The sequence below is a fragment of the Notolepis coatsorum genome, assembly GCF_963971535.1.
Source record: "Notolepis coatsorum genome assembly, chromosome: 2".
Classification (NCBI taxonomy): Eukaryota; Metazoa; Chordata; class Actinopteri; order Aulopiformes; family Paralepididae; genus Notolepis; species Notolepis coatsorum.
The window spans coordinates 16,651,016-16,664,878 of NC_140166.1; the positions used below are offsets into that span (position 1 = coordinate 16,651,016).

The window sequence follows — 13,863 nt, forward strand, 5'->3', positions numbered from 1 at the left end:
TTGGGAGTATAATATTAAAACACCCTAAAACGCTCCATTCTCTCTCCTCCTGTGTTCTGCTATTGGGCTCCACCAAACCCCATCCTCACAGAACACTCCGACCACGATGACAACTCCAGCACCACAGGAGACTGGAGAATGGGGGAACAACATCCAGACCGCCCTCAATGGACACGCCGTTCTGGTAAACCAACACTCACAATTACTGGACGAAACCATTGCCCAACTCAGCGTTCTCTCGCTCCGCTCCGTGGAACGAGACAGACAATGTGAGCGTTTTGATGCATACGTCACTGCCCAGCTAGACGCCCCACCTGTTGTTTCCCGGCACAGGGAGCCCCATGTCCCCGCACCAGAACGTTATGACGGAAACGTCTCTAAGTGTCAAGCCTTTATTTTCCAATGTTCATTAGTATTCAGCCACAAACCTTCCGAAGTGATAGATCCAAAGTCTCCATACCTGTCAGGTCTGCTCACGGGGCCCGCGCTAGAATGGGCAACCGCCCTCCACTTCAGTCGTTCCCCCCTCTGCGATTCGTACTCTGCATATATCGGCGACATGCGAAAGGTCTTCGACCATCCTCCTGGGGGCTCGGATAGTACTGCCGGCTTGTTCACGATCCGCCAGGGAACCCGCAGCGTGAGCGAATATGCAATTGAATTCCGTATCCTGGCAGCAGGTTCTGAGTGGAATGACCGCCGCTACGAGGGGCTTTCCGTCAAGGCCTCAGCGACGTCCTAAAAGATGAATTGGCATCTAAAGAGAAACTGTCTTCCCTAGACGAGCTAATTAATTTAGCCAGAGAACTGGACACGCGCCTTCGCGAACGCCAGCGTGAAAAGGCTAGCGCTGCTCGTCCTCCATTGCCCAGCTCATCTCGCTCTCCTCCCTCGGGGCGCGCCGTCCGCGCCGAAAACAGCCCCTCTGAGCCTAGGGAGCTTGACCGCTCTCGCCTCCCTCTCAGCGAACGCCGTCACAGACTCAAGACGGGGGCATGTTTGTACTGCGGTCAACTCGGCCACTCCATTGCTTCATGCTCGATTCGCCCAAACGACGGGGCTCGACAGTGACGCTGGGCGTATGTTCGAGCCTTAATTATGCTCCCAGCTCTGGTCAAAATATGCAATTCAGTGCCACGCTTTGTCACAATGGTCAATCGCTCCCTCTGTCCGCGCTGGTCGATTCAGGCGCCGACGAAAAATCTCATTGACGCTGGGGTAGTAGGGCGGGCCATACTTTTTTTTTCTTGGAAAATCAATCGAGTGGGGTGTCTAAAATACGTGTTTTTTTGTGGGGAATTCAAATATGGGATTATTTTTCTAATCGGATAACTCCTACCTACATTGTTTTGGATTTCAAAATGGCCGATTTGACCATTTTTCACCCCTTGGCCATACATGGATGCCAACATGAATTTGAAGGAAATCATAACATGCAAGGTGTCTAAATGATGTGTTTCTTAATGGGGAATTCAAATATGAGTTCATTTTTGGGATAGAATAACTCTAACCTACATAATTTTGGATTTCAAAATGGCCGATTTTACCATTTTTCACCCCTTGGCCATACATGGATGCCAACATGAATCTGAAGGAAATCCTAACATGCAAGGTGTCTAAATGATGTGTTTCTTAATGGGGAATTCAAATATGAGGTCATTTTTGGGATAGGATAACTCTAACCTGCATAATTTTTTATTTCAAAATGGCCGATTTTACCATTTTTCACCCCTTGTCCATACATGGATGCCAACATGAATCTGAACATTAACTGTTGCTGCAGCAAAGACAAAAAGATTCCTGTGAAAGATATTGCCTACATCAAGGGACAGAGGGAAAAGGTTGGAAGTAAAGGACCACACCAAATGGCTGGAGCTGATCTGCCTGAGCACAAGAGACAGGTGAAAACATTGGAAAGGCAGGGGATGGAAAAGAAGGCAGAGAAAAGGAGAAGGGGCAAAGAAGAAAGCTTTGCAGCAGCAGACAAGGTTGCCAGGAAGGATTTTGAGAGCTTCCTTACAGTCCCTGAAGTTGAGCTCATTCCTGAAACTGACCCTGCAGCTTCAGCAAAGCTACGGAAAAATTATGATGAGATTCCAAACATCGCCCTTGCTAGTGTAAGGTATGGCATAGGTCTAAGGCCAACTGCAGCTATAGCAACTGCAGCTCTGATTGATGCAGAACTCATCTTAGAAGATGACACAAGTAAAGTGATTGATAAGAACAAGGTTAAGAGAGCACAAGAAAAGTTGATGCAAGAGCTGGGGGAAGAGTTTGAGGAGAAGTGCAGGGAGGAGGGGGGGATCTCCTGTATCCTCTTTGATGGGCGGATTGACATGACCAATGTGATGATGGAAGCTGAGGGCAGTGACCAATCTTTTCCTGCAAAGATCAAGGAAGAACACTATAGTGTTGCTAGTGAGCCTGGCAGCAACTATCTGTTCCACTTTACACCAGAGAAAGCAACTAAAGAGGAGTCCCATGCAGAGAAGATTGCTAAGGTCCTGTTTGCCTGGCTGAAAGAGAGAGGTTCTGATAAGACCTTGTGGGCCATTGGAGGAGACTCGACCAATGTCAACACTGGAGTGAAGGCAGGTGTAATGCGGAAGCTGGAGCTGCACCTGGGGAGAAAGCTGGTCTGGTTGTTGTGCAACCTGCACACTGGTGAACTTCCACTGCGCCGTCTCATTGTTGAAGTTGATGGGGCTACTCTGTCAGACAACAAATTGTCTGGGCCAATAGGACAGCTCCTTGATTCTGTTACAGACTTGGAGATCAATCCTAACTTCACCAGGATCTTTCTTGGCCCTCCGCTGATCAAGCTGCCTGAGAAGATCATTCAAGATCTCTCAACTGATCAACACTATGGCTATAAGCTGGTCTGTGCAATCAGGGATGGAGTGCTTTCTGCAAGGCTGGCTCTGCTGGAGATTGGACCGGTAAACCACAGCCGCTGGCTCACCACAGCAAACAGACTCCTCAGGCTCTGGGTGTCGAAGCATCAACTTAAAAGAAAGAACCTGAATAATCTACAATGCATTGTGGAATTCATCATTGGAGTGTATTATCCATGTTGGTTCAACATGAAGGTCAAGCACTCCTGGATCGAAGGGCCTAGGCACATCCTGTTTCAGCTGGACTGCCTCAAGTCTCAGAGGAAGGAGGTGCTGGATGTTGTGATGCCAACTGTGAGAAGATCTGCTTGGTATGCCCACAGTGAAGCCATCCTCCAAACACTGCTGTGCTCTGAGGATCAAAAAGAGAGAATTGAGGGGGTGGAGAGAATCCTGGCCATCAGGGGAGAGGGGGATCCAGACACTCAGCTGGGAGACTCCTGTGTCAGGATCAGAAGAACACCTCACATCAATAGTGACGCTTCCAGCATTGGTGGCTTAATCAGCTGGTCAGAAGATGTGTCAGAGCCACCTCTCACCTGCTCCCTAAGCACCTCCGAGGTGAAGAACTTCATCAACACCCCCATGGAGGTTCTCGACTGGCCTTGCCACACACAAAGCATCGAGAGGGTTGTTAAAATGGTGACTGAGGCCTCTGCTAAGTACTTTTCATAAGAAAAAAGGGATGGAGGGATCAGGGCTCAGGAGACCAGCAGGAGGCTGATGTCCAAGAATGAATCCAAGCAGGACTTGTGCAACCTGATCAAATTTAAGAAGATAGATGATTGATGGAGCCCCATGGATTTTCTCAATAGGCTACATTGAGACGTTTGTTAAAATGGTTACAGAGGTTTCTGCTGAGTAGTTCTGGAAAGAGCTCACCTATTTATGGCTGACGTTGACTTTAAGTTTGTGTTTGTAGGTTGGTGGCTAAAGCAGTACAGTAGGAGATCTTGCCATCCAAGAATGAGTCCAATCAAGATATTGGACACATTGGGCTATGACCTCTGCCAGTGGGTCTTGGACTTCCTGACTGGCAGACCCCAGGTGGTGAGAGCAGGCAACTGCACCTCCTCATCCATCACCCTCAACATAGGGGCCCCCCAGGGCTGTGTTCTGAGTCCCCTCCTCTACTCCCTGTACACACACGACTGTGTGGCTCAGCGGAGTAGCAATACAATCGTCAAATTTGCTGACGACACAGTGGTGGTGGGCCTGATCTCTGCCAACGACGAGAGGGCCTACCTGGAAGAGGTCAAGGTCCTGGCGGGATGGTGCCAGGAAAACAGCCTCTCCCTGAACGTCAGCAAAACAAAGGAGATGATTGTGGACTTCAGGAGGTCGGGGGTCAAGGACTACAGCCCCCTCAGCATCGACGGGGCACCGGTTGAGAGAGTCAACAGCTTCAAGTACCTCGGAGCCTACATATCCGAGGACTTGACATGGACCACACACATTAACAGTGTGGTGAAGAAGGCACGACAACGCCTCTACTTCCTCAGGCGCCTAAGGAAGTTCCAAGTCAGCCAGAAGATCCTTAAGAACTTCTACTCATGTACAATAGAGAGCATCTTGACCGGCAACATCACCTCCTGGTTTGGGAATAGCACTGCAAAAGACCGAAGCAGACTACAAAGAGTGACACGTGCAGCCGAACGCACAATTGGAGGGGGGCTCCCCACCCTCCAGAACATTTACTACAAGCGTTGCAAGGGCAAGGCTAAGAGAATCATTAAAGACTCCAGTCACCCGAACAACTGCCTCTTTGAACTGCTGCGGTCAGGCAAGCGATACCGGAGTCTCAAGGCGAGCACAGAAAGACTCAGAAGTAGCTTCTATCCCCAGGCCATCAGGCTGCTAAACGAACAATGAATGAACACTACACAACAACAACCACCAAACGCACATAGCACACACATCCACACGCACACACTCACTTTAAACAAACACACTGTAGCACCCACTCCACACACTTTATAGCACACACCCACTTTAAACAAACACACTGTAGCACCCACTCCCCACACTTTATATTTATGGACGAAGGATTGCACTACAACTCGTACACCTTACTGTAAATTGTACCTAAAATTGTACCTCATCCCATTTCTGCTTTGCACTAGATAGTACTGTACATTAGTACACTGCATAGTATTGTGTATTGTATATTATATGGTAACTCAGAACATTGTACATATGTCTATACCGAACACTGTGACCTCATTCTCTTCTTCTAAATTCATGCTATATTATGTTATTATGTTATTTGATACTATCTTGTCTAGCACAGTCTCTGGAGCGTAACAGTAAGAAGCATTTTGTATGAAAGTATTCTGTACTTCTGTATGACAACTATTAAAGAACTTGAACTTGAACTTGAACTTGAACTTGATATTGGAACCTGGCAAAGTTCAAGAAGTCAGGAAATCGAGATTTAGCACTTAGGTGTTTGTGTGCATTACAAATACAATTTATTATTGTTAGTATTATTATTATTGATCTTTGGAGTTGTATCCAGTTATATACAGTTCACTTGTTAATAAATTTGATGGCTTTGTCATTATAAATGATTTCCCATATATTTTTTATCTTTGCAATTTTGTAATACAATACCAATGGGTTCAAATGGTAAAATCAGCCATTTTGAAATCCAAGATTATGCAGGTTATATTTATCCTATCCCAAAAATGACCTCATATTTGAATTCCCCATTAAGAAACACATCATTTAGACATATTGCATGTTAGGAATTCCTTCAGATTCATGTTATCATCCATGTATGGCCAAGGGGTGAAAAATGGTAAAATCGGCCATTTTGAAATCCAAAATGATGTAGGTTAGAGTTATCCTATCCCAAAAATGAACTCATATTTGAATTCCCCATTAAGAAACACATCATTTAGACACCTTGCATGTTAGGATTTCCTTAAGATTCATGTTGGCATCCATGTATGGCCAAGGGGTGAAAAATGGTCAAATCGGCCATTTTGAAATCCAAAACAATGTAGGTAGGAGTTATCCAATTGTAAAAATAATCCCATATTTGAATTCCCCACAAAAAAACACGTATTTTAGACACCCCACTCGATTGATTTTCCAAAAAAAAAAAAGTATGGCCCGCCCTACTGGGGTAGTGTCCCGCTTCCGCATTGCCACTGACACCTTGCCAATTCCCCGCGATGCTCACGGTCTAAACGGGAGGTTGCTCTCGCGAATAACCCGCCACACCAAGCCTCTTCGCCTCCTACTCTCAGGGAATCATAACGAAGTTATCCGCTTCCACGTCACTAATTCCCCCCATAATCCCATTGTTCTTGGCATGCCTTGGCTAAAGCTACACAACCCTGTAATAAACTGGCCAACAGGCTCAGTCGTGAGCTGGAGCCCCCACTGCCACGCCTCCTGTCTACAGTCAGCTCGGCCGCCACTGGAGGTCGCTGGTTCTCACGTTCCCAACGAACCCATTGACCTTTCTGCTATCCCTCCAATTTATCATGATTTAGAGGCTGTTTTTAGTAAACAGCATGCTCTCTCCTTGCCACCCCATCGCCTGTACGACTGTGCTATTGACCTGCTCCCGGGAGCCCTGCTCCCCGCTAGTCGCCTGTTCAATATCTTGCGCCCGGAGAGGGAGTCCATGGAGAAATACATCCATGAGTCCCTGGCCTCTGGCATTATTACCCCCTCCTCCTCTCCTGTCGGCGCTGGTTTCTTTTTCGTCTCCGAAAAGGAAGGCTCCCTTCGCCCCTGTATTGACTACCGGGGCCTCAACAACATCACGATCAAGAACAAGTACCCCCTGCCATTAATTAACTCTGCTTTTGAACCCCTGCAAGGTGCCACCATTTTTACGAAGCTGGACCTGTCCGGGAGGGGGACGAATGGAAGACAGCCTTTAAGACCCCGCTCGGTCACTTCGAGTACAAGGTAATGCTCTTTGGGCTGACCAATGCCCCTGCTGTCTTCCAGGCCCTTGTCAATGACGTTCTCTGTGATGTCCTTAACCGCTCTGTTTTTGTTTATTTGGATGACATTCTGATTTTTTCCCGCTCTATGGAAGAGCACGTCCAGCATGTCCGCCGGGTCCTCCAACGCCTGCTGGAGAACAAGTTGTTCGTCAAGGCGGAGAAGTGTGAGTTCCATGTCTCCTCCATCGGGTTCCTCGGCTACATAATAGAAGGCAGCCAGATCCGGGCGGACCCCGAGAAGATCAAGGCAGTGTCAGACTGGCCCAGACCCACCAACGTCAAGCAACTCCAACGCTTCCTGGGATTTGCTAACTTCTATCTGCGTTTCATCAGGGACTACAGCCGGTTCGCTGCACCCCTTACCCAACTCACTTCGCCCTCCGTGCCCTTCATCTTGTCCGCTAAAGTGGACTCCGCCTTCTCCGAGCTGTGTAGGCACTTCACCTCCGCGCCCATCCTCGTCCAGCCGGACACGTCCCGCCAGTTCGTGGTGGAGGTGGACGCCTCGAGTACCGGGGTCGGGGCGGTCCTCTCTCAGCGCTCCGCTCTCGACCAGAGACTACACCCCTGCGCCTTCTTCTCTCTATGATATTGGAAACCTGGAGCTCCTGGCAGTCAAGCTGGCCCTGGAGGAATGGAGGGACTGGCTGGAGGGCTCAGAGATCCCCTTCCTGGTCTGGACGGACCATAAGAACCTCGCCTACGTCCAGACGGCCAAGCGCCTGAACTCCCGCCAGGCCTGCTGGGAACTGTTCTTCGGCCGGTTCAATTTCACCCTGACCTACAGGCCAGGCTCCAAGAACATTAAGCCGGACGCCCTCTCCCGGCAGTTTGTCCCCGAAGGGGGTTCCTCACACCCTGACACCATCCTCTCCTCCTCCTGCTTGGTGGCTTCCGCCACCTGGGAGATCCAGTCCGTCGTCCAGGAGGCTCAGCGCATCCAGCCTGATCCAGGTAACGGTCCACCTAACCGGCTTTTTGTTCCCGGTTCGCCTGTCATCCTGGGATCGACCGTACCCTGTCCCTACTGAAGCGGCACTTCTGGTGGGTCTCCATGAGGGAAGACACCCACGCCTTCGTCCTTGCCTGCACCGTCTGTGCTCGTGGGAAGGCTTCCCACCGACCACCTGCCGGGCTCCTCCGCCCGCTGCCTGTTTCTGGCCTGCCCTGGTCACACGTCGCCCTGGACTTCGTCACCGGCCTGCCTCCCTCACACGGTAACACAGTCATTCTCACCATTGTCGATCGATTCTCAAAGGCCGTTCACTTTGTTGCTCTCCCCAAACTTCCCTCTGCTTCAGAGTCTGCGGACCTGATGGTGCTCCACGTCTTCCGCCTCCACGGGATCCCGGTGGACATCGTCTCCGACAGAGGGCCTCAATTCGTCTCCCAGGTCTGGAAGGCCTTCTATCGGGCCCTGGGGGCCACGGTCAGCCTCTCCTCCAGATACCACCCGCAGACCAACGGCCAGTCGGAGCGGGCCAAGCAGGACCTGGGGTCCGCCCTCCGCTGCGTCACGACCCGGGACCCCTCTGGCTGGAGCGCCTTCCTGCCATGGATCGAGTACGCCCACAACTCCTTGTCCTCCGCTGCCACAGGTCAGTCCCCCTTCGAGTCTTCTCTGGGCTACCAGCCTCCACTGTTCCCTACCCAGGAGGAGATCTCAGTTCCCTCGGTACAGTGTGTAACTATTGTACACTGCACAATAGTTTAACATTGAACACAAATACATATGCGCGCACACACACACACATACACACACAGTGGAACAGATGACAGATGACAACAGATTAGACAATGATGTATCTGTTTCTAAACTGGCCCCAAGCTTTCACTGCAACAAAAATTTATTTATCTACTTTATTTATTTATTTTTAAACACACGATGGCACTGGCAGTGCACGTTGTCATAGTGGCGCTGCGCCCCCTATACCATTGTTTAGGGAAAGCCCTGCACCCAACCAAATTAGATGCTGCATGTTTCTACTGCTGGCACTACATTTAGTCATTTAGCTAATAACATGACACTAATAACATGATATGTGATTTTTATTTCCATGACAAGAGGCGGGACAATGACATAATACATTACTTAACTACTGCACAGTATGAGCGGATTTCTGATCTACTGGGTGAACCTTCTCAACCGTATGGGTTCTAAAAGTGTAGGTAGAAGAGTTACTAGCTTCTGCCTGAGTGTGTAGGTACAGTACTGAGGAATTTCAGACACGGCCCTAGATTCTGGCTATTTTATTATTCTATTTATCAGCTGGTGACAGTTTCCCTTCCTCTCGGTCTGTTAACGAGCATCACCTGTCCTCCTCGTCAACAGGCAGCCAACAGCCTGACACGACAACTGTGTGTGTGTGTGTGTATGTGTGTGTCTCTCTCTCTTTCCCCCTACCTGTCTGTGTGTGTGTCTCTCTCTTTCCACTGACCTCTCTGTCTCTCTCTTTCCCCCTGCCTCGCTCTCTTTCTACCTACCTCTGTCTCTCTCTCTCACCTCTCTGTGTGTGTTTCTCTCTCTTTCCCCCTACCTCTCTCTCACTCAGACAGTGGCTCGGGAGGTAGAGCAGTCGTCTGGTAATCCAGAGGTTCCCGGTTCAATTCCCGCTCCTCTCTGCAATGTGTTGAAGTGTCCTTGAGCAAGACACTTAACCCCTAATTGCTCCCGATGAGCAGGTTGGCACCTTGCATGGTTGCCTCCGCTGTTGGTGTGTGAATGTGTGAGTGAATGGGTAAAAATGTGTGGAACTAATTGTAAAGCACTTTGGATAAAAGCACTATGCAGCCATTTACCATTTAATGCATATTGTCAGTCAAAACAAAATGCCAGTAACCAGTAAGTACATTACCTCCACTCTGTCTGCAGCAGATCTCTCCGCTCATGGAAGGACATATTTCTTGAAAAAAACGTGTCTAGTCTATGAACACTACGCAAAGAGGGCAACATGTTGTTTGCACAATTTGGAAATGCACAAACACAAACCACTATTCTTATCTTTTAGATAATGCTAAGCTAGCTGTATTCCAACGCAACAAACTTTTCACAGTAACGTTAGCGTAGTATTCATATAATCATGCTTACACTCTCATGTTCCACAGCTTCCAGTGTTATATATAAATCAGGTTTCCTAAGTTCAGTTTAAACGGTGAGTACTTGCCCATCCCTACCCCTACCTCTCTCTCTCGCTCCTTCTCCATCCTTTTCACTTTCTCTCTGTCTCTCACCCTCTACCTCTGTCTCCTGCCATATCTCCATCTCTTTCACTCCCTCTCTCTGCCTCTCTCTCTGATGCCAGATTACATCATGATAATCACTGCACTGTTGTTTATGATTTATTTGTATTTTTTTACAAAGTCACTTTCTCCCTTTCTACCCCCACCCCCCATTCCTTGACTCTCTCCTTTCTCGCTCTACTCATCTCTCTCAATACTCTCTTTCATTCCCTCATTCTTCCTATTTCTCTCCCTCTATTTCTCTCTCCCCAGATCCCCTCTCCACTCACCTCTCTCATCTCACCATCTCTCTACTCAGCTCCCATTCTCTCACTATTTATGTCTCTTCTGTTTGTCCCCCCCCCCACTCTCATCTCTCTCTCTCTCTCTCTCTGACATGGTATCATGGCATTTCACAACAGTAAACACAGCAAGGATCATAACTGAGACCGCAACCACCCCACTGGGACAAACAGAGAGGGAGAGAGAGAGCATCAGAGAAAGAGAGAGAGAGCATCAGAGAGAGAGAGCATCAGAGAGAGAGAGCATCAGAGAGAGAGAGAGCATCAGAGAGTCAGTCAGACAGACAGACAGACAGACAGACAGACAGACAGACAGACAGACAGACAGACAGACAGACAGACAGACAGACAGACAGACAGACAGACAGACAGACAGACAGACAGACAGACAGACAGACAGACAGACAGACAGACAGACAGACAGACAGACAGACAGACAGACAGACAGACAGACAGACAGACAGACAGAGAGACAGAGTGAGAAGTCCATATCCAGATGAAAGTGAGAGTGATTTCAGAATGACCATCTAAAGGCCAACAGAGAGGCTCAAGAGGGGCTGCTCCCCACATGTCACCTGGATCCTAAAGGAGGACTCTGCCTTGCCCACTGGCTGCATCATATAGGGCCATATTCATTTGCATAGCGATTAGGGATGTCCCGATCCGATCACGTGATCGGGATCGGGGGCTGATCACATGATTTTCAGAAGATCGGGATCGGTAAAACAAAATCGGGGGGAAAAATTGGGTTGGGTAGGCGGGGTGGGGTTGGGTAGGTGGGGTGGGGGAAACTGTACAACTGTACATTGGATTATCGACAAAACCTTACTTGGTCCCAAGAAGAGGGTCTTGTGTATTATTGGGTTAGGACATTTACTGTACATTTACAGGGGCCAGTTTCGAATTGCAGTCTCCCGTAGGTGCTCTTTGAGAGTGATTTTGAATAGGGATGCACCGATCCGATATTGGTATCGGTATCGGCCGCCGATATCAGTAAAATAGCTGGATTGGGTATCGGTAAAAAAATATATATATATATCGGATTTTTAATTTTTTTTAATAATAAATAAAATAATAAATAACCATTCAGTACATTTATATCTATGTGTTAATTTGTTACATTTAGTTTCACAAAGTTAGGAAAGTAATGTTTTAAGTCAAGCCTGATGTTGCCTTGCACAAAAGAATGATCCCAGTCTCTTTCACATAGTGACAGTGAGGCATACAGTTTATTAATTGAATTAATGAAGTTTATTTTCTGTCTTTGTTTACAACAAATCAAAAACACACTTGTGATCCTTTACAATTCTTAAAAACAAAAAAAAATCTAAAAACAAAACATGGATAATTTTTTTTTAGAAAAAAACATTTGGACAATGGGTATCGGATCGGTATCGGTATCGGGCGATACCCAAACCCAGGTATTGGTATCGGTATCGGGACTGAAAAAGTCGGATCGGTGCATCCCTAGTTTTGAAAGTGGGTAGTGATTCACATTCCTTTACAGCTGTGGGTAGGGCGTTCCACATTGATGTGGCATAATTGCGAAACGTGTTTAGTCCCTTGTTTGAGCCGAATCTGGGTTTAACATCATTTGTGGAGCTCCCTCTGGTGTTATGGTTGTGGTATTCACTGACCTTTGGGAAGTATTTTGACATGTACATGCGTACCTTAGTTGTGTAGTGTATCTTGTAGACCAGGCCCATTGCAAGTTGCTGTACTCTGTCGTCTACTCTAAGCCATCCTAGGTAGTCAAAGTGGGCAGGGGTGAGGTGGGTTCTATGAGTAAGGTCAAGCAGTAGTCTGACCAGTTTGTTTTGTGATGTTTGTAACCTTTTTTTTAAGCGCCTTTGAGGTGCTTTGGTACCATGAGGTGCAAGCATAGTCGTAGTACCCTTGAATGAGTGCTCCTGCCAGAGTCTTCAGGGTATTCTTGTTTACCAGAGAGGAGATCCGGTACAAGAATCTAGTTCATTGGTTGACTTTTTTTATTACATTGGATGCCAAGATTTTGCCTCTAGGATGTAACTGAGAGGCCGTCAGTCTTGCTGAGTTTGTTATTTGATCCAAAGAGAATGGACTCTGTTTTACCTATGATAGTTTGTTATCAGCGAGCCAGGTGCAGATTCTGCCGAGTTCTGAGCTGAGGGTTTTTTCAACCTGTAACTTGTTCTTGTCAGAGACCAGCAGGGCTGAGTCGTCCGCGAACAAGAACATGTTGCAGTCACAAGCTGACGACTGTGATATGAATGTGTGGAACTCTGTGATTGTGAAGCAAGGCAGTGTTGAAAAAGAGCATTGATCAAGCTTCGTGTCGTAAATAAAGGTTAAAAAACTAAAAATATTTAATCTCCAGTCAGACAGTTGCTGATTGTTTTGAAACATCTAACATGGTTGAATCAGCCAAAGCATTTCAGCATCCTGCCATGTTTCACATAGACATTAAATCAGGCCTACTGGGTTTGAATATTTGTATTTGTGTGTCAGAGATGGATTACAGAATGGGCCTACCGGTGCTAGGCCCAGGGGCTCAAGGGGCTCCTAAGTCAGAAACTGCGCTTAAATACCACCTGTTCAAATGAAGAACATTTTGAGTGTAGAGGGGCTAGGGACATTATAATGCACCTATAATGACAGAGGTCTAATAAGTTGCTCCAGCAATTTCTGAATGAATACTATTAGTTACTCAGCTTTGGTGCAATATCAAACCATTTTGACCACTGATGTTTGACATCTGGACGATTCTGGAGTAATGAATCATTTGTTTTCAGTTAGGGTCATGGATTGGATGATGAGCTGTTTTTCTTTCTGAAAATGGTCCCACTTATCGTCAATGCACCTAGACGTGCCATAGACCCTCTGACTGGTCTAGGTCTCTAGTTTCTGGTTGTAAGGTTCCATGAGGCTATGATAATCCTAGTGGTCACAATAGGTAATTTTATCCAGTGAGGTCAAGTAAAAATGTACCACATTCAAAGTCTCAGCTCTCAATACTCAATTTAAACACGACTGTTTAGGGATCACAATATGTAGAAATGTGCAAATATATAATATATTTATAAAAATGGAAAATATCACATATCTGCCATAAAACTGCATGGAGCAAAGCATGTGAGACTATGTGGTTCCATTGATCAGATATCTTGAGGTGAGATGTGAGGAGACCCCTTTGAAAATGATTTAGCCAATTCCCCCCTGTCCAAATTAGCTACATTTTGGAGCAATATTTAGCCCCCTCCGCAAAGGCTAGCACGACATGCCTGGCATGGATTCCTCATGGTGTCTATAGTTTCACGTGATACCAACATGCTTCGCTCTAGTTTAAGAATTAGGCTTTTAGATATTTTTGCCGATGGGGTCCATTGTATCATAATCCCCATGGCGCGCGTGCACGAAGGCGCATGTACGGAACACACGCACGCGCACACACACACACACAGACACACATCCACGCGGACCCCTATACCTGGTTCGAGATCA

General features: G+C 47.3%; 1 protein-coding gene across 1 annotated transcript in view; it reads right to left on the reverse strand.

Annotated features, from left to right (window-relative positions):
- The window catches only part of grin1b (glutamate receptor, ionotropic, N-methyl D-aspartate 1b), a gene marked incomplete at both ends in the record, with an annotated part of 290,208 nt that overhangs the window by 276,107 nt on the left and 238 nt on the right, over window positions 1-13,863 (reverse strand). Inside the window, one exon of the mRNA XM_084308084.1 lies at window positions 13,850-13,863. This exon is cut by the window's right edge and continues 238 nt beyond it. Within this exon, the coding sequence (XP_084164210.1) occupies window positions 13,850-13,863 (14 nt within the window). The remainder of the gene's footprint in view (window positions 1-13,849) is intronic.